The following is a 20,046-nucleotide window of genomic DNA, read 5'->3' on the forward strand; positions in this document are numbered from 1 at the left end:
AAAATTCTAGGCCACCTCCCGGCAAGTCTAATGTCCACAATGTTCCTGATTTGGGAAGGCAGCGCTTCCTTCCCCTGTTGCATTCTCAGGGAGCAGGATTACTAGTAATCCGCCTCTCATCAAGATATTGGTTCTCGCTTTCTGATGGATATAATCCTTACGTGGCTCATTGATATTCTTCTGTTGTGTGACCGACTGATAAGATGAAGCGCCAGAGGGTTGGAACAAGCTCCACGGTTCATCGACCGACTCCTAGTATCATTCCTACCCTTCACTCGCCTTGTGACTACTGTCACACAATGAAGCTCAAATTTGATCGCAACGACAAAATGACATGCATTACATGCTCTCGAAGAAACATCTCATGTGTCCGTATTCCTCCTCCAAGCCGCCCTGAGTTGCCAGCGGCGAAACAGCCTAGATCGAAGTTCCTCCCCAGCAAAGCACATGCGCAAACGTTGCTCGACCACTTTGTGAGATGCCTACTTCTGTTATATTATAACTACAAGCCTTCACCTCCAGTTGCTGGGGATACTATTGTCAAGTTTATAAGTATAGCGATAGATCCTACTATCGTATTATTGGCAGGAATTCAGCCCAGGCTCCAATCGGTTAGACAAACTTCTATACCTGATGTAGGCACTTGAATGCCTGAGGCAAGCTGCTAATTATTTCGCTCCTCGCTTACTCCTCTGGGTGCATATCTGGGAGATGAATCTATGAGACTCCCGGCGAATAAGATGCTAACAGCGTTCCTTCTTAATGAGTCATAGTCTAGGATGGGGAGGAATGAGGTGGAGACGCCGCGACCAGTATCCTGTTCAAGAAGCAAAGCAAATTAGATAAAAGAAGAGCAAAAGCAAATTAGCCACACTTAGTTATCCATCTCTTTCTTTTCATCCTTCAACATCTCCAGCTACGTCATCCACTCCCTAAAATTCCTTCTCAGCCATTCCACTGGCACACTCTTCTCATCGATCTTTCTCCCGTGGCACCAGCACCGATCGCGCACATCCGGACACACATTCTACGGATCATGCCTCACGCGATTCATATCAAATTCAACGTTTATTTCCGCCCCCAGCCCTCGAAGCTGGCGCAAGATCATTTCAAAAATTAATATTCTCCACGCCCGTGCGTCCCGACTGATGTAAGATTTCCTTCTAGACACAGTTATCCTCAATCCCCGGACGCTTCTTCTCTTGAAAAGCCAAGCATCCAAAAACCACGTGCATGTTCAGCGTCTTCGAGCTTGGTGATTTCCTGGGCTGCCATGCCAGTAAAAGGGATTCCACATTATGCTGCCAGGTACGCCATTCACGCCATTTCTTGAAGGTCTCCCTGTACGTAGCGTTGTCGTTTGGGATCCTTACGATCGGGGGTCCGTGTCTGGATGCGGGTCGGAATCCATTCAAATAAGAGCCAACCTTCATCGTGACGCAGACATTAAGGGAGTTGATCTTTGAAATGGGAAGAGATGGGGTTCGCCCATCTAGCGCAGCAACTAGGGCCTCATGATCGCAGATATATAAAGATATAGAGCTTTTGGCTAGAGGAGTCACCTCATTATAAATAAGGCGGCATGTACGTAGCCATCTGAGAGCCCCAGTAAGGCGAGTGTGTTGGTCTCTCAAGTTGTTGTTTGTTGTAAGGGTTCGTGGTTCAAAATTGTCGTTGGAGGATTTCTGGTGCATAGAGAGGCAGGTCGTCGTATAATAAGAAGGAGGTAAGATACTTCATTGTGTAGTCACAATATCCCTTTTATGGTGCCACCGATATGGTATAGTATGCAGAAGGTAAGACTGGTTGTCTACCACGGCTTTCCAAATCATGTTGCGGAGCTCCCAGGGAAGGAGGCGTGACTCGGATTGGAAGCCTGGTAGGTTAGATTCAGGAAACATTAACTTTGTTAGAGGGCGCAGGAGATGGTTGGATGATATTATACCGGTGTTCTCAACGCTTCTTTTCTTTGCGCTGGGCTGTTTTGCCATGTTGACTTGAAAGTTGGTGCTCTCGACGCTTCTTCTCTTTGGACTAGGCTTTCTTGCGATGTTGGCTTTTATCAGGATATAAATCATCTATATATGGGATATCGGCAGTTGGTAATAAGCCTTCGCTAGAATGGGTTGGCTTTTTTTTAGAGTTCGGTGGTTAATTTGTCATACTATGCCTAATAGTTCGTTAGGTAGAAAATGATAGGCCGGAGATATGATTCCGGCATAAAAAATCACCGTCAGGATGTCGTCATTATGTAAAGTATGGTATATTGGTCTGGTGTCCATTGCAGATAGTTAATATTTTGAACTCTTTTTAAAATGGAATAACTACTGTATTGACTCTTAATGAAAGAAATAAATAATCTCCAAGGTTTTTTACAAGGCCCAAAATCGGGAACATGTTGACATTTCCAGTGCTCAAGATCGATGAAATGAATGAATAGATGCACGTGATTGATTGAAGTAGGAAGAATCGAGGTCTTCCGTAGTGTTGCCTATCTAAAAGGTACCTTGGGAGGGGTAAGCACACGGCGAAAAGCTTGGCAAATCATCCAATAGTTACTTTTCTCATCAATCAGCCTATCTATCATTCGAGCCCTATCAGTCAGTTCCCACAAACGAGAGTCACCATGAGCCCCACAAAGATCCTAACCATCGTCGGCATCACCGGTAACCAAGGCTCCTCAGTCGCCCACCGATTCCTCCAAGACCCAAACTACCATATCCGAGGCATCACCCGGAATCCGTCATCCCCAGCAGCTCAAACCCTCGCCCAGAAAGGTATCAAAATTATCCCCGCCGACCTAGACGATGTTTCGAGCTTGAAAACAGCCTTCGCAGGCTCAACCCACATCTTCAGCGTCACGAACTACTGGGAGCCATTCTTCCGTACAGACTATCGTCAACAGGCCGCACAACAGCGCATCTCGTGTCGCCGATACGCCTACGATGTCGAGCGTCAGCAGGGACAAAACATTGCCGACGCGGCAGCCTCAACAGTCGATACCCTCGATGAGAACGGCTTCATCGCGTCAACGTTAAGCCACGCTCGCAAGGCTAGCAAAGGTGTTTTCCAAGAACTGTACCATTTCGATGCCAAAGCCGACATATTCCCAAACTATGTGCAAGAAAAACATCCCCGTCTCGCACAGAAGATGTCCTGCGTCCAGACGGGTTTCTTCATGACGAGTCACAAGCTAGTCCCAGATGCATATTTTCACCATGCAGATGACGGTTCATGTGAGATGGCGTTCCCGACGGCGCCGCATAGCCCGGTTCCTCATTTCGATGTCAATGCGGACATGGGCACATTTGTGTACGCTGTTTCTCAAATGCCGCCGCGGAAGAGGTATCTGGCTGAAGGGACCACGTGTAGTTGGAGCGAGTATTTGGCGCTATGGAGTAAGGTTACTTCGATGGAGGCTTCGTATCGACAAATTAGTTTGCAGGAATTGATTGAGGGGACCCCTGATAAGGAGTTTGGTCGGGAGGTTGGTGATATGTTGCTTTATTCGACTAGTCCCGGGTATGATGGTGGGGATGAAAGGCTTTTGAGGGCTGTTGATATACGAAAGGTGAGTTGGTTCATGAATGTTTAGGGGAGGGACTTGGCTGATGTTTTTGTTTTTGTTTTCTTTTAGGCCGGAATTGAATGTCCCATGACGACTTTGGAGGAGTTTATGGAGAAAGAGGACTGGTCGGCGGTGTTGCAGAAGTTCGGCCCGGGGACTCAGTGATGGCACCTGCAGATGAGTATATCGTGATTGAGGCGCTGACTAGTGTAGTCATCTTGAGAAGTGCAACAGGGGAAGAAAAAGCGCCAGTCTATGAGGAATGTTGCTGGCGTTGGAATCGATGGATTTTGTATAATCACTTCTTTCCAGGTTTGCTATTCTTGGTTTTCTATATATCTATAGACCTGACAGCCTTCAATAAAGCGCCATAGGGTTGGAGAGTCCAAGTTCCCCAGTCCAGCGATCGAACACCTTGTTCAAGGACGGGACGATTGGGAGCTCTTATCTTTGGACGTTGCACAATGATTGACTGAGCTCTGTATGAGCTCAGTCTCGATCATAGCTATCTCTATCTACTTGTGGAAGACCCTGTTCGGGTGAGACGGACAGCTGGCCTTGCGTCGGCCGGATTGCTCAGAAGTGAAGGGATGATGACCTTCGTCTGAACATGGTAGCTGCCTTTTCTTTGTCATCCTGCTCGAAATCAATTTTTACCTTGAGTGTTCCTAATTCTGCGGCATTATGGAAGCTTGCATAAGCACCAGTGATGTCCGAGAATGGAAAAGCTGTGTTCTGAATTAGTGATAATGCTCTTTTTTCTGTCGCTTTATAGGCGCCCCGAATGGTTCATTTAAGGATAATGAAGTGCTTACAATGAGTCACTATAGTCTCCGGAGTTATAAGACCGGCTTGTGAAAGCCTCAAGAGAGTCGGAATGGAATGAGAGTTAACCAGCTGGGTCTTGATACCTAGGTTGGGTCAGTCTGTGCGAGAAATGAGACCCTCTTATGGCACTTACTGATATTACGATCCCACAGTTGATCGAGATGTAGATCAACCTTCCGACCATGAACACCAACATTGGCAATCGTGCCACCAGGGGCAACCAACTGCTGGCAGAGCTCGAAAGTGCTCGGTATACCCACAGCTTCGATGACCGAATCGAACCCAGACCCTTCGGTGATCTCGTACAGTTTTTTCACGAGATCAGGTGTATCTGCGCTAATAGCATGATCCACCCCAATTCTTCTGGCGTACTCAAGCCGAGTCTCGTCTTTATCGATCACCACCATCTTTGCGGGTGTGTAGAGCTTAGCAGAAAGTAGTGCGGCCAGGCCAACCGGCCCAGCTCCCACGATCGCAACCAGATGGCCAGGCTGCACTGAGGCACTGATAGCGCCACATTCCATGCCGGTTGGCAACGCGTCCGACAGCGCCACGGCCGCCGCTGGGTTGATGTTCGCGGGGAGCTTGTACAAGGACGTCGTGGCATGCGGAATCCGCACATACTCCGCATGCGTTCCGTCGATCTTGTTTCCCAGCACCCAGCCCCCATCTACACAGTGCGCATTGAGTCCTTTTCGACAAGATTTGCAAACACCGCAGGCACTGATACTCGATATCAGCACTGTATCACTGATGTGGAGCCCTGTGACTGCCGATCCTTTCCCGATCAGCGTTCCAACCCCCTCGTGGCCGATGACCCGGTTCGGTTTGACGGAGGGAACGTCGCCTTTTAGGATGTGCAGATCGGTGCCGCAGATAGTTGTGTGGCGCATTTTGACAATCGCATCGGAAGGCGCGGCCAGGAGGGGGATCGGACGTTCCTCCACGCCGAATTTGCTGTGCCCTTTGTAGACTAGGGCTTTCATTTGGAGGGTCTAGTAGATTGGTCAGGACGACGGGTTGGGGTCTTGCTGTGGTGTACAACATACATTCATTTTCAAATGACTTGATTCAATTCCTAGCACTTTTTAATGCTTAGGACAGTGCTCTGCACGACTCGAAGAAGAGGGGCCGTCGATTTATAACCCATCGGCCCATGCAGAAAGTCACATGGCTCATCGCCCCAGAACTGCGGGGATGGGACTGCCGCTTTTGTTTTCTTTTTTTGCGATGACATGATCAGGATGTTGAGATCAAGTATCGGTTGCAGTAGTCTGAAGTAAGGTGCATGGGGAGTGGACTAGTCTCCTTCGTGACAATGTTGATCACGGTCTCTCCCACGTCATTGAGTATACCCGATGCCCGAGCTCTCCGAGCTTATGGAGATCGGGCCGCTATGTTTGGCGGAATTCTATCTCCGCGCGAGAGGGTTTGAGGTGTATTTTAGAAATACAGTCAGATCGCTGACCATATTGATGGTTCTGGCTGTTTTTCAGCTACTTCCAGCTACTTTTAGTGTTTCAGGGTATGCTTACCCTGTGGATTTCTCCAAATCCCCACCCCCGCATCCACCATCGGCATCCTTTTAACCGATACTATGGAGATGGAGCAGGCGGATCATCACCGTTGCGGCCATCAGTTTCCCTTTATCGAACGATTTTCAATCCCAGTCCGTGATACGGGGTGAGCTTTGAAGAGGTTCATGAGTGCCTTGGGTAGAAGTGGTATCCTTAGCGTCTCCCAGCAGGCTTAGCTCACGCCGAAATGGGGTTCCAGCGGCAGGCCGATCAATCATTCATACTCAGAGGATTCAATCAACGCGTACCAACGGTCAACGTGGACATGGTGCTGCGACCAACCGTGCTAGACCGATAAGGCGCGATAAAAGAGAGACAAGAGGGAAGGGGAAAAAGAGGGGGAGCACATGATGTCAGGTGCCCGGCTCGGACCCCTCGAGGGGTCTGGACTCTTAGTCCCCTTCCCTTCCCGGTTCTCATCCCCGTCGCTGACTTGTACGCGCAGCTCTAGTCTAGCTTGCTCTATTATACCTTCTCCTTCTTTTCTTTCTCTTGCGTTTACTCTTTCTTTCTTCCTTTCTTTTCCTTCGTTCCTTCAACACCTCGTTTCTTTCCCCTACCTCCACGGCGGTGCTCCGTCCCGCTTCCCCGCCATGGTGTTAATCGATAAGCACAATTACCTATCCCAGGAGGAAATTCGTCTGAAAGAAGACAAGGAACGCACCCGTTACTGGAAGAGATGGGGGCCTTACGTCGCTGAAAGACAATGGGCGACGGGTGAGTCTCCGATGCTGCTCAATTGCTCCCTTACTCTCCAATCGGACTAATGACCTCATTTCTCGTCCCCCGCAGTTCGCGAGGATTATTCGTAAGTCGCGCCCGCCCCCTCTTTTTTCCTTGCTTAATCCGAGCTAACTTGTCGCCTTTGCAGCGAGAATGGAGACGCTTGGAGCTGTGAGTGCTGTCTTTCTCCACCATCTCAAATCTAGTGTTCTACTATCTACGGCCAATTCTCACATGCATTTATTCCCCGGGTAGATTTTTCGCATGACCACGCTCGTTCAAGAACTTATCGCTGGGGCGAAGACGGCATTGCCGGTGTTTCCGATACCCATAATTTGCAGAACATCGCGTTTTCATTTTGGAATGGGAAGGAGTACGTCTAAGTCGCCTTCTCGCGCATCTCCCTCGATTGCATAGCTTATCATCCCCGCCGACAGTGACTTTTTGAAGGAGCGTCTGTTCGGCCTGTCCAATCCTCAAGGCAATCATGGAGAGAGTGTCAAGGAGGCGCATTTCCACCTGGACAACACCCCGACGGTACCTCACCTTCGTCTGTTAGGGTTTCTACTCTCTGATCATATCTCTCCTAGCATTCTTACATGAAATTCCTTTACAAATACCCTCAAAACAAGTTCCCTTACCAGGATCTTGTAGATGAGAACGCTCGCCGCTCACGATTGGAGCGTGAATATCAGATCCTCGACACCGGCGCCTTTGCAGAGAATCGCTACTGGGACATTTTCATCGAAACCGCCAAGGAGAAGGATGACGAGGAGGAACTCCTGTTCCGCGTCATTGCCTACAATAGAGGCCCAGACCCTGCCCATTTGCATATCATTCCCCATGTTTGGTTTAGAAATACATGGGCTTGGGGTTGGGGGGATAAATCGCTCAAACCGTCCATCGAGCGGGAGACTCCGCTCGCTGCGAAGTCCACCCATTACAAGCTTGGGGAGAGATATGCGCGCTTCGCTCCCTCCCCGTCGCCCGATAACTCCGAGGATGATATCATGCCTCGGATGCTGTACACGGAAAATGAGACGAACAACGAACTGCTTTGGAATACCAAGAATGATCAACCATACGTGAAAGATGCTTTTCATCGTCATATCGTCAATGGTGAAGAGGATGCGGTGAACCCGGAGCAGAAAGGTACGAAATTTGCAGCGTGGTATTCCTTCGATCAAGGGGAGGGGGTTCCTCCGGGAGGATGCGCCGTTGTTCGATTTAGACTGTCCAGGAAATCCGCACCTTTTGTTGACGAAGAGGTGCTGGACGATGTGATTGATCAGCGTAAAGCGGAGGCCGACGACTTCTATTATAACATCAGTCCCTTGCCCATGAGTGATGACCTACGGAACATTCAAAGACAAGCGTTCTCTGGAATGATGTGGACGAAGCAGTTCTACCATTTCGTTTGGGACCAGTGGGCAAATGGCGATCCAGCAATGGTGCCACCGCCACCGGGTCGGAAGCATGTTCGCAACCAACAGTGGAAACACTTGTATATGGATGACATCCTCTCGATGCCGGACTCTTGGGAATATCCATTCTTTGCTGCCTGGGACACTGCGTTCCATTGCATTCCGCTGGCGATGATTGATCCGGAATTCGCGAAGAAGCAGTTGGATCTTCTGACTCGTGAATGGTATATGCATCCGAACGGGCAGCTTGCGGCGTACGAATGGAACTTTGGTGACGTCAATCCTCCGGTCCACGCATGGGCCACATTCCGTGTGTTCAAGATTGAGCGGAAAATGTACGGTCGCCAGGACCTTGACTTCCTCGAAAGGGTCTTCCAAAAGCTCCTCCTGAACTTCACCTGGTGGGTGAACCGCAAGGACTCTGACGGGAAGAATGTGTTTGAGGGAGGGTTCCTCGGACTAGATAATATCGGTTTATTCAACCGATCTGAGCCCCTGCCCACGGGTGGTGTCTTGGAACAAGCAGACAGCACTGGCTGGATGGCTTTCTACTGTTTGACCATGCTCAACATTGCTCTAGAGCTTGCGAAGCATCGAAGAATTTATGAAGACAGTAAGTAACAGCCCACATGATGCCAATGAGGAAGATCATGCTAACGGTCCAAGTCGCCTCTAAATTCTTCGAACATTTCATCCTTATCAGCGACGCTATGACGTTCAGGTCTGGAGGACAAGAGACGTCTCTCTGGAACGAAGAAGACGGGTACAAATCCACACACTCTGGCTTGTTTGTCTTCACGATTCTAACCTAAATAGCTTCTACTACGACGCCATCTCATACGGCGAGCCATGGACTCAGCAGCTCCCCGTGCGGTCCCTCGTCGGTCTGATCCCATTGTATGCGGTTCTCACCCTTGAACCGGAACTTATCAAGAAATTTCCCTCGTTTAAGAGACGGTTGGACTGGTTTATTGAGAATAGACAGGATGTCGCAGAGCGAAACATTGCCAGCATGAAGCGTCGTGGTAAGGACGAACGACTGCTCTTGTCGCTAGTAAGCAGAGATCGGCTAGAGAAAATCCTCAAGAGGATGCTCGACGAGACCGAGTTCCTTTCCAAGCACGGAATTCGATCCATGTCCAAGCACCATGAGGAGCATCCGTTTTCCATGGCTGTCAACGGCCAGGAATTCCGCGTAAACTATGTCCCTGGTGACTCAGACAGTGCTCTCTTTGGTGGCAACAGTAACTGGCGCGGGCCCGTCTGGCTATGCGTTAACTTCCTGCTTGTCGAGTCGCTGCTGCGTTTCTATCTGTTCTACGGGGACTCTTTCAAGATCGAGTGTCCCACAGGTTCCGGAGATTACATGCATCTACAACAGGTAGCAGAGGAGATCCAGCACCGAATGCAACATCTCTTTGCTCGGAACGACGAAGGACGTCGCGCAGTGTACGACGGCTCCGACCTACTCGATTTCGACGAGCACTGGAAGGACTACATGTGGTTTCACGAGTTCTTCGACGGAGACACCGGTCGAGGCCTGGGATCCTCTCACCAATGCGGGTGGACAGGCCTCATCGCCAAAGTCATCCACGACACTGGGTATGTTTCTTTCTCCTGTCTCCATCCCCCCGCCTATTAGATGTCCCATTCTAACAGCTACAGAATCAACTGCCGCCTTCCACAGACCCCCCGCACCCCCTTCGCTGCCGCAACCCACTACTTCGACGACGTCTTCAGCCGCCGCCCCCGCGGCAGCCGACGGCCCAGCGTCCGGCGCTCCTCCACCAGCCGCTCCATCGGCAACAGAAGCGACTTCGAGTCGGCCTTCACTGGTGGTGAAACACCCGCTGCCGAGAGCGTCGTCGACGACGACGAGGATGAGCGCCGAGATCGCGACGAGCATGTTTCGAGCTATGTTTCGACCCAGTTGCAACGGGTCCGCAGCCAGACGTCTATCGCGGACTATGAGGATGAGCTTGAGACGCAGGCGGATCGGACTCCGAATGGGCATTAAAGCTGGCGGATATGATGGGGACGATATATTTCGGTCGATTCTTACTTTCATTTCTCGCCATATTTGTTTAGAGATGCCATCTTATTGTCATTTAAGTTGAGTATATTTTTGGAATAGCCAGAACTTTTTGGATTTAGATTGTTCATATTCCCAATACCACACATATGGCCTTCTATCTGTCTATATCCGTTTATGTACTGTATCAGTAGTTCTTCCAGGATAGACAAGTCGACAGACAGGTAGGTTCTATATTTACATCGCATTCTAACTAACTACTGATATGGACAAAACCTTCCAACGTAGAAAAGAAAGCCGGCAAATACTCGAACGATTTATTCCATTCCAACTGATAATCCACGTACCTTTCCCTCGATCCCATGAACACACTTCCACAGCGAAGTACATACATACTTTGTAATGCTTAGTCTAAGTAAGCCATCCTACGAGGGCTGAGATTGAAAGGATTAATAGAAAAGATATGCAATAGCTCTGGCTTTTTTACCTACGTTGCTACCCTACCCTACCCTACCAATCTAAGCTATCTAACTTACATATGATCTACCCATCTTAGTAGAATCCGTTCCCATTCCCATTCACTAATATTACCTAGTCCCTAAGAACCCCTCACGCAAGCACCAATCAAATCTACAAAGCAGCACCCCATACGGAGTAGTCACCACCCAACCAAACGAAACCCAACAAAAACAAAAACCATATATATATATATATATATATAAAGAATATCAACTCAATTCTGTCTATTCATATCTCCAGAACAAGAGTTCATGCTAGATACTCTAGTACTTTCAAAGAAAAGTGTGGGGGGAACTTGCGGGTGCAGAAGGTACGGGTTACAAAGGGGGGGGCGTATAAAAAACGGGGGATATTTCTTAATTTACAAAGCATCGGTGAGGGCCTTGTTCAGCTTGGCGATCTTGGACGAAACGCTGAGGTCGATGGTGCGGTCACCGATCTCAACGACGAGGCCACCGACAAGGTCGGGGTTGACCTGTTTTTTGTTTTGCTTGGTTAGTATATACATGGTAAGGGGTCCTGTGGTGGAGAGGATAATGAAGATAGGGATGAGGTAGGATGGTAACGTACCTTAGAGACGACCTTAAGCTTCTTGCCCTGGCTGACCTCGGACTTGGCAACGGCCTTCTCGAGACGGTTGAGGGTCTTGTTGTCGAGCTCCTGCAAGTTATCAATCACGTTAGCAAATCATATCAAATCATTCCATACGAAATTCAATCCAATCCAATCCCATCTGCCAAGAAGCAGAAGCCAACCACGTCCACAAAAACAACACCTCCTCCACCACCTCATCCAAAAGGCGAAGGGAAGGGGAAAACAAACCTGAGCACTGGTGATGTTCAGCTCGATCTCACCACGGTGAGCACCCATCAGGGTAGCGAACTTCTCGGTGATGCCCTCGAGCAGACCGAGACGGTTGTTCTCGGCCAGAGCCTCGAGGAAGTTCTTGACGACGTCGCCCTTGTCGCCGGAGAGCTTCTGCAGCTCCTGGACGATCTGCTGCTTGTCGCCGACGGTGAGGGTGGGCGAGGAGATGATGCTGGTCAACTTGCGGTCGGCCTTGAAGGTCTCACCGAGGGTGGTGAGGGCTTTGGCGGTCTGGTCGAGAGCGGCAGCCTTGGTCGAGGCAGTGTACTGGATTGAGGAAGCAAGGTGTTAGCAGGTATGAAATTGAGGGGAAATGAAGTGGTTCTGAGAAGCTAAGCTTGTTTGGAAGGGGGAGGGGGTAGGTGTATGAGGTTGAGATCGGTTTCTGAAAGAGTTCTCTCTCAAACCCGGGGCAACGGAGAGGGTGAAAAAACACGTCGAGCTGGGTCCGAAGGGAGAGTCCTTCCGGGAGGAAAAGGTGTCTTTGCATACCAGAGCAGTAGCGTAGGTACCGTCGACACCGAACAGGGACACAGGAGGCTTGACTTCCTGGGCCGGGGTGGCATAGGTCCTGAGGCCGTTCAGGGCGGCAGTGCGAGGGACGGCGAACTGCTGGGCGGTGGCACGCAGGCCGGCGCGGGCGACACGAGCGGACATCATTGTGACGAGCGACTGGTTGGGCAGGAAGCCTCGGACGAGTGAGAGGAGAAGGGTGGATAGATGCGAGACGAGCGAACGTCGATATCGGAGGGGGTGCGAATGGGCCGTCGTGCTGGGATGGAGTTGAGGTCGAACGTCCAACTTCTCCCGGTTGTCGGTCACGTGAGTTCCCGCACACGCCGAGTTTTCGGTTATAACCGTGTCCTCCGTCGACTACTGACTATATTCTCGCTGAGGGCGGAATTCTTTGGATTATAGTGTGATAATTATTCCACTGATACAGCTATACGTCGGTCTCCCTCAAATCGGTCATGTCACGTCGCAACGCCCGGCCTGTTCCAGGCAAATGAATCTAACGCGAATAATGCCAACACCGCAAAACGCCGAGGATCCTCCCTCTCCTTTCCGCCTTTTTCCTACTCGAACAGCCTAACAACCTAACAACCTAATCGCTGCGCAACATGCTCTCCACCAGATCCCCCAACGGTCCCCAGAAATCCTTCCCGCTCGCCAACCGATGCTCGTCGATGAATAACACGTAGTGTTTGAAACTCGTATTGAGATGGGGCTCCAGTCCCAGATGCACCACGACCGGGTAGTGGTGGCAGTAGATGTGCGCGTACACTCGGTACAACCGTTTGAAAATCTGTCGCACTAGGCTGGTGAACGCTCTGGGGAAGGGGACGCCTACACAAGTGTGGGTTAGCCGTCTGGTTCGCATTAGAAGGGCCGTCTCGGAAGTATACATACCGAGCCTGCTGGGGAACATCTGCTCGTTGTCGATATTACTCTGGACCCAGCTCATCAGGTGCTCGATGTATTCCGGGGCCGACATCTTCGTGGGCCGCTTAAAGTTCTCCGAATCCTGCCAGAGGTATTCAAATCTGAGTGTCCGGTGTCAGTCCCCGTGTTCTCCGTGCTTCGGACAAGACACCTTACTCATCTGTCGCTTTCATCTCCGGACATGACTGCGGCGAGCAGAACTCTGTAATTGACCCGTAGAGAAGGTTAATCTGGTTGTAGAAATCGACAACTATCTCACGAAGTATTAGTTGAGGTGCACGAAACCAGGACGGGTGGACAAGCTTACCATTAACCGCAAGCCATTCATTCAGGTCTTCGCCCTCGGGCAGAATCACGGCCTTCCGGAGACTACCGCTTCCAAGCGTTGCCTCTGCAAATTGTCTCAACTGGTAACTGCTGGTGCCTTTGGCCGCCGATCGCGGTTTGAAGGGGGCTCGCGTGCGCGCATTGCTGGGATATGTTAGTCCAACGCTACCGTGCTTCAGGGCGCGAACGGCCGGCGACAGATAGGAGGGAGGTTCAGAGAGAGGGACATGAGAGGTGCGGACAGTGTCATAGAAGGTGTCAGGGGTGAGCAACTGGGGAATTTGTGTGGAGGATGGGTAGGATGAAGAGGAGGATGACGGTGGATGTGATGGCGGGGTAGCAGAGGAAGCAACGGTGGGCACGGACATGGTGGTGATAAATGAGGCCATTCTCAACTTCTCTTTTCCTTCTCGACTTCCTCGACACTAAAAGTCCCCTGACGAGCGACACTCAAGGGAGCTCGAATTCCTCTTCACTCCGTCGAATCCTCCGATTTGCCAGATTCAAACCTTGTGGGTAATTGAAGGTCGTTGATAGGCGTGACAGAGGATGGTTAAGAATGCGCCTACATTCCAGACGGAACGATCGAAGGGATGGAGTCAGTTGAAGCTGTCTACCGGCCGGGGAGGTTCGCGACGGTCGTGACTTACCGTAGGGATTATCGCGGTCAGCTGAGAAGGGGGGAAAGAAGCAGAAAAAGGTGGCGGTGGAAGAGAAATCCGAGGGATCTTCGTGTTGGTGCACGGACGATCTGACGATGGAAGTGGTATTTATTTGCCTTAATCAATCAATCAAGAACCGCGTGCACCAAAACACGGTAGGGGAGAGTTATTCCGTCATCGGTGGCAGGCGTCCCCACGGATTCCCACAAGCGGAACCTGTCTTTCCCCCAAGTCTCGCCTTCGTTCCATGGATGCTATGCGCCCGTCCGCCCGTTGCCCCGGTGACCTGCTCCTCCTGGGTAGCCCTTTCTTAGCCTGCAGACTGGATGACTTGTTAGTGCCGAGTTTATATCTTCTCCTACTTGTGCTACCCAGTAGTGCGGTGGAGAAAAACTCCCTGTCTTTTCTTGGAGACTACAGACGGTGTATGTATATCCAACACATTGCCAATGACTTCCCTCAACAAGGGACAAGCAGGTCATCCAAAAATCGCACGAGTAATAAATAATGGCACATAAGAAAGAGAAATCAACAGCGACTCATACAACATTAAAGGCAAACAGACACGCCGCTGATGCAAAAATCAAAAATCTTCCTCTCTAGATTATATAGAGTATCCCTCGTTTTCTTCCGGCACTCGCTCGCGAACCGTCTCGCCGTAAATGGTGATGGGAATCGCTATCTCGAAGGACTCGCATCCTAGGCTCTCCAGCGCCGTCATTATACGCCCCCGGTCATCCTCGTGCACCGCTTCGAGGAGCCTCTCGCCCGAGGGACCTGTTTCTCCTTCATTATGCACGCTAGTCGTCACAAATTCAAACCGTAACTCCCAATCGTAATTGACCCCGCTAGTGAGGATCGTGGGCGTGGCAGTAATTGGCACGGCAGGGCTGAAGACCACACGTGTCGAGTATAGGGTATTTTCAAAGAAAGAGGCGTGCACGCGACGGGTGGCCCGCCGGATGCTGGCCCCAGACCGCACGGCCAACGAAGCCGCCACCCTCTCGGAGGACTCCAGAGTCGCTCGGATGGCGTAGCATGGAAGTGAAGCATCCGCAAAATTCACGGTTGCCATGATGGTTTCACCCAGTCGGTGGGCCGGGCGGTTGAGTACCACAACCGCAATTCGGCGTCCGTTGCGCGCAATCTCGAATCTATTCGGGCTGCGCGAGGAGCTGAATGCCTGGTTACTTCGGAGAATAGCCAGGTCAATAGAGTCCTTACAAGAAATTGGACCCGTCGAAACCTCATGGATCGAACGTCTATCCGATGAAGAGTCTGGGGGTTGGAGCAGATTACTGCGGGCATTCTGCTCCAGAATTTCATCGACGTAGTTCAAAAAGTCGGGAGCTGACTTCCAGTTTGCGCCGCTAATACTCTTGGGCTTTGCAACCGGGGGAGAGGGGTTCCCGACTTTCTGCACCCGAGCTTCGTCGCGCAGGAGCACATAAGGGTTCATTAAATCATGGCCGAGTATTTCCCCTTGGTCTAGCATACCATCAATCAGTCAGTCATGCTAGGACAGAGAAAGCAACGAAAATGAGGGGGAACAAAGGAAGAAGCTAAGGCTTACCATTGACGCCGTTGAACACCCGGAAAGGAATAGTGATGCGATTGACCCGCTGAGGTTCGTTTGGCCTGCTGGGGCGCTGAGTGCCGATGACCAGGTTATATGAGATCTTGATGGCTTTGCCCTTATGACTCGCTGGGAGTCCAGAGGGTAGGGTAAAAGCAAAGGAGTAAGATTGCTCTTCTCCAGGCGCCAATCGGAGATCTACAAAAAGAAGTGACTGGGATGTCGACAATAACGGAATCGACTTGGACGAGGTGACTCCCCGCATGTCCCGCAGGCCATCAAGTTCGTTATTGGAGAGGAGCCCATTGATGGACTCCTCGATTGCATTCCATTTTAAAGCGCCCCAAAATCCACCAGTCTTTCGGCCTTTGTCGTGGCTCGACCCGGGCCTTCCCTTGGGCGTTCCAGAAGTGCCTCCTTGTCCACCAACCACGCCTTTCCGCTTGACATCATCAAACGCGGACTGCTGTATCAATGAGCCATCCACGGTGAACGACGCACTGATCTGCGCATATCCCATAAGCAGTGTCTGGCTATTCGGCAAAATGCCTACAGGCTCAAAGCTGGACATATGTCGCGAGTGACGAGGACCGCCCGGCCCAGGTGGGGGAAGGAAGTAATTTGTGTATTCGGATTGCAGAGTCTCGGACGAGTTGTTGCCCGCTGAGTAAAACTCGCCGCTGCTCTTGTGACTTCCACTTAAGCTCGACGTCGACATGATCTTGGTCAATTGGGGCAGCTGGCCCGGCCCGGCTAGAGTCGATGTATCCTTTCCGTTCGCTCTTGCCGGAACCACTACATTGGGAGTCTCATCGTTTGGAGTCACCGCGGGTGATACGTCAGGTCGAAGGTTGTTCGCGTCAGAAGGTGGGGGGAATTTGAAGTCCATCGGCGGCAATTGAGGCCTGCGAGCTGGAGTGCACGGCGATTCGGTAGGCCTGGTAGGACTAGCGACCTCGGATCCAGTGCGACTGATTCGCCGCTCCATATCGAGTCTCGGGCCATTGGCGGAGGGGGTGGCAGGAGACGGAAAGCCACGGGAGGGGAAGCGCGCAGCTAGATGATCAAAACCGTCAGACTGCCATGCGTCCATTACCTATAAGGGCGAGTCAGGTACCTTTCTGAGGAGATTCCTCGTAGCCTTCGTAGCGCCTCGGTACAACTTGTAAGCTTGCAGAGCGTCCATGACCGCGTGTCGGCCGGGGACGGTTGAACTGAGAGGATGTCCTTGGAGTCTTATCACCACCGCCTTCGCTATCTATCGAAAGAATCGAAACGGAGCGTTTATGTTTATGGCTGTAGGACGAGGCACTTCGGGGGGTGGAGGGGGGCGGGAAGCTATGAGAGCCGATTAACGGGGAGCTCAGCGACGAAGAGAAGCGGTGGTGCGGGTTTCGCGACGGAAATGAGCGGCGATTATTATTAAAAAAGAGATTATGAGGGGATTTCAGGGAAAAGAAGGAATCCGAGTGAGGAGTGACATTGGCAGCTCGGGACTGCTTCCTCTGGTGCGAGTGTGGCCCGCCATTCTTCGATTCGCCGGCACCATCTGCGACGTTCTTGAAGGTAATTGTGCATTCCACGTCCTCTCCCGCAAATATAGTCTGATCTTTCCATTTCACGAAGACCTGGATGTCCGATGACATGGCGACTGTCGAAAAATCACCATAGGGACGGAGAAGGGTAGGCAGGAATCAAGAGAATCTGGAGGGAGAGAGGTGGGAGCCAGCCGCCACCGGAGTCTGCGATCAAGCGCAGAAGGGTATGATACAATGCGAATGAAAATACATAAGATAAAAGGCCGTCTAGGGCATGCTGTCAAATCAAGCGCGGCATGTTCGCGTTCACGTTCATGTTCATGTTCATAGGCAGAATGGGCGAGGAAGGGAAGAGAAGGTAGAGCGGAAGGAAGTCAGACCCGGCGCAGGTCAAGTCCCCGGCGTGATTGTCGGCGACGCGGTTCGTTTGGCTGCGGACTTAACTCCAGCGGGTACTCCGTGGGTAAGCATCGGCAATTCCCTTCAACTACTTATTCCTACTTGATATTTTGTATCTCGTAGTATTGAATTGGCTATTCAAACTAATTTTTAGTTTTCGCCTGGCTCCAACAGACACGTCCCATGTTCCAGACACGGCCGTTTCAAGGATCGACCATGAGAGGATTGACAACCAAATCGATAACAAATCCAGTTCTCTCTGATATTATACAGGGTTAACGCGTACATATATACATAATTAGTAGAAATACAATGGGTCCTTTTCGTATCCCGACTTCAAATGCACCTGGTAACATATATGCTATCCACGGCGGACCTTCATCACTTTTTCTCGCCACCACGCTTCTCGTACAGTATACCGACATCGTCGAGTGTGGTACTATTTGTTGGCGGCCGAAGACCCAACTGCGTGAGATGACTCCAGATCCGATCGTGTCGTCTTTCCCATCGTTCACGGCGATCGTTCAATTGTTCCTCGGTCGCTCGCCATTTGCTTTTCAGGATCCGTCGAATGGCTTCCGGCGACACCTCAAACTGCTTCGCAAGGACGGGAGTGGTGAATCTTTCCGGGGCAATAGAATGTAGATGCCGGATACCCTCGAGAGCATCCGGCGAGAGTTTCTTGGTTGGGTTCCATCCGTCCTGGAATTTATCCTTCAAGGCGGCTTTCTGAATTTGCCACCCTTCCGGCTTTTTCTTTGATTTCGCCTGTAGAGGAGCTCGGTCCGTCTCTGAGTGTTTATTCGTGCGCGAGAATCCTGACGACCGTTTCTCGGTGGATTTGGAGCCAGTACGAGATTGAGACTTTGCCGTATTGGCGGTGCGTTTCGGCTTCCGCGTCGCATCTGTCTGATCTTGTTTCTTCTTTTGCCGCCGCGATGACGAAGGTCGATCCGTATTAGACATGAGTATCTGCTGTGAAATAATTTCCGGGTCGACTTCGGGGGTGCGACGCCCCGAGTGTGTACTGAATTGCGTCGCATTCTGGCATCTGCGGTAGGGAAGGAAGGTTCCGTGAGGAATCAAATGATTCCGGCCGTTGAGAAGAGCATGGGATTCATGGACGGATTGGGTCCGAAGACAAGTGCGAAAAAGGGTTCGCAGAGAAGACATTTTCCCAGGACTAATCAAACACGCCGGGTTTCTGGTTAATTATGCTGTAGTCGAGACTTTGGAGACTGGCGACGCTGGAAAATCTCGACGGCGCAGGGAGGGCGTCGCACCGATAAGATATGGAGCACGTGATCTTGTAGCGATAAGGATGGCCTTCCCTTTTAGGTGAGCTGTCTACTGTAGACACGGACAACCTTACGGTGTACGGAGTAATATACGAGGTGTGTCTATATATGACGCGGCCATCTGAGCTGATCCGGAATCCGTGTCACAATCCAGCTCCGTATTCGATCATATCGGACTGATCTGTGTCCCCGTCGCTTCGGCGGAAAATATATCTGGCAGCTCCGCCGTCGATACATTCCTATTTCAGGGGTATCGAGCCAGTTCAGAGGGCTTGGGTCAACCACCCCACCTGGTTCTAGGACCTGCCGCGAGTGCTACTATCTTCGTCATTAAATTATATCTACTCCGTAGTCAATACTTTATATTCAGACCAAATAATAAGATCCCTAAAGTCAAACCGGAGTCCTTCGTAGCTTCCCGTTTGGGCAGGATTGGCGTCCCCACATGACGCGGGACCACTTGGCGGCCTGAGGCTGATCCACCCGCCTCAACACTTCATCGATTCTTCCTTCCTCCCGTCCCTGGCATGATGCCTGGCACTCCTCGGTATGGGATCAGGGCTCCTTTCTTGCCCTTCGTCTGTTGCTTGTGCACTCCTTGCATACTCCCTGACGGAGTACTTTACCTCCCCGCCGTTGGAATTTGATCATATTCCGGTCCAGCAAAATGATCTTTAGTCCCATTCCTGCGCTGATCTACTGAGCTACTCCCTACTAAAGTAGTCTCGAGCTAAGCGGACTTAATTTAGACTATTTTCTGCCCAATGTCAGATCCTTCCATCCCAGCGCCAAGGGTCGAAGATAGATAGGTTCGTCAATCATTTTTTTTGGCTCTCCGCCTTCTGGAATGCTGGTGCTCATGTTTATGCTAAGGTACATGAATAGATAGACAGCTCCGTGTCCACTCTTTGCTTCATTCCGGCTCAAACGCTCCCCTACATTCTCTCGTTAATTTCGACCGTCGCTCATTACTGCTATTCCTAGCTTTCAGTCTCCTCTCCTTTCTTTTATTTCTTTGTCTTCTCATGTGCAATTTCCGACACTCTTCCCCTCCTAATATCTGCCCGGCCGACCGCAAAACGCCTCTTTCGCCAAACTGGATCGACTCGATCTGACGCGCTCAAAACATTCCTCGCCTGCATAAAGATATAGATCAGAAACCTTCTCGTTCCTTCCCGCTTCCTCCTCCGTTTGCTTTTCTTGCGCACGCCTCTTGTGGGCAATGAAAGTAGCTTGCTGCATACTTGGCCAGAAACAACGCCCTT

General features: G+C 50.9%; 7 protein-coding genes across 7 annotated transcripts; 2 read left to right on the forward strand and 5 right to left on the reverse strand.

Annotated features, from left to right (window-relative positions):
- Nucleotides 1-2,626: 2,626 nt before the first annotated feature.
- KD926_004914 (uncharacterized protein) lies at nt 2,627-3,733 on the forward strand (the record flags this gene model as incomplete). The annotated part of the gene is made up of 2 exons (XM_053098247.1): nt 2,627-3,571; nt 3,638-3,733. The coding sequence occupies 2 exons, from the start codon at nt 2,627-2,629 to the stop codon at nt 3,731-3,733; spliced, it is 1,041 nt and encodes a 346-aa protein (XP_052957829.1).
- A 411-nt stretch (nt 3,734-4,144) lies between these two features.
- Nucleotides 4,145-5,451, reverse strand: KD926_004915 (zinc-dependent alcohol dehydrogenase family protein; the record flags this gene model as incomplete). The annotated part of the gene is made up of 4 exons (XM_053098249.1): nt 4,145-4,296; nt 4,384-4,479; nt 4,530-5,391; nt 5,446-5,451. The coding sequence occupies 4 exons, from the start codon at nt 5,449-5,451 to the stop codon at nt 4,145-4,147; spliced, it is 1,116 nt and encodes a 371-aa protein (XP_052957830.1).
- A 1,115-nt stretch (nt 5,452-6,566) lies between these two features.
- Nucleotides 6,567-10,137, forward strand: KD926_004916 (uncharacterized protein; the record flags this gene model as incomplete). The annotated part of the gene is made up of 9 exons (XM_053098250.1): nt 6,567-6,690; nt 6,766-6,781; nt 6,845-6,867; nt 6,952-7,069; nt 7,134-7,233; nt 7,287-8,733; nt 8,787-8,883; nt 8,937-9,722; nt 9,786-10,137. The coding sequence occupies 9 exons, from the start codon at nt 6,567-6,569 to the stop codon at nt 10,135-10,137; spliced, it is 3,063 nt and encodes a 1,020-aa protein (XP_052957831.1).
- An 895-nt stretch (nt 10,138-11,032) lies between these two features.
- Nucleotides 11,033-12,198, reverse strand: KD926_004917 (F1F0 ATP synthase subunit 5; the record flags this gene model as incomplete). Its single annotated transcript, XM_053098251.1, has 4 exons — nt 11,033-11,146; nt 11,242-11,331; nt 11,494-11,805; nt 12,031-12,198. The coding sequence occupies 4 exons, from the start codon at nt 12,196-12,198 to the stop codon at nt 11,033-11,035; spliced, it is 684 nt and encodes a 227-aa protein (XP_052957832.1).
- Nucleotides 12,199-12,643: 445 nt separating this feature from the next.
- Nucleotides 12,644-13,697, reverse strand: KD926_004918 (Mob1/phocein family protein; the record flags this gene model as incomplete). Its single annotated transcript, XM_053098252.1, has 4 exons — nt 12,644-12,885; nt 12,949-13,082; nt 13,138-13,231; nt 13,289-13,697. 4 exons carry the CDS (start codon nt 13,695-13,697, stop codon nt 12,644-12,646), a joined length of 879 nt encoding a protein of 292 aa, XP_052957833.1.
- An 877-nt stretch (nt 13,698-14,574) lies between these two features.
- Nucleotides 14,575-17,192, reverse strand: KD926_004919 (putative intracellular protein transport protein (Sat1); the record flags this gene model as incomplete). Its single annotated transcript, XM_053098253.1, has 3 exons — nt 14,575-15,458; nt 15,544-16,602; nt 16,664-17,192. 3 exons carry the CDS (start codon nt 17,190-17,192, stop codon nt 14,575-14,577), a joined length of 2,472 nt encoding a protein of 823 aa, XP_052957834.1.
- A 672-nt stretch (nt 17,193-17,864) lies between these two features.
- On the reverse strand, nt 17,865-18,656 carry rrg9 (mitochondrial ribosome assembly protein RRG9; the record flags this gene model as incomplete). Its single annotated transcript, XM_053098254.1, has 1 exon — nt 17,865-18,656. The coding sequence occupies one exon, from the start codon at nt 18,654-18,656 to the stop codon at nt 17,865-17,867; it is 792 nt and encodes a 263-aa protein (XP_052957835.1).
- Nucleotides 18,657-20,046: the final 1,390 nt, after the last annotated feature.

This window comes from Aspergillus affinis (assembly GCF_023601865.1).
Source record: "Aspergillus affinis strain CMG 70 chromosome Unknown NODE_23_length_327850_cov_86_924445, whole genome shotgun sequence".
Lineage (NCBI taxonomy): Eukaryota > Fungi > Ascomycota > Eurotiomycetes > Eurotiales > Aspergillaceae > Aspergillus > Aspergillus affinis.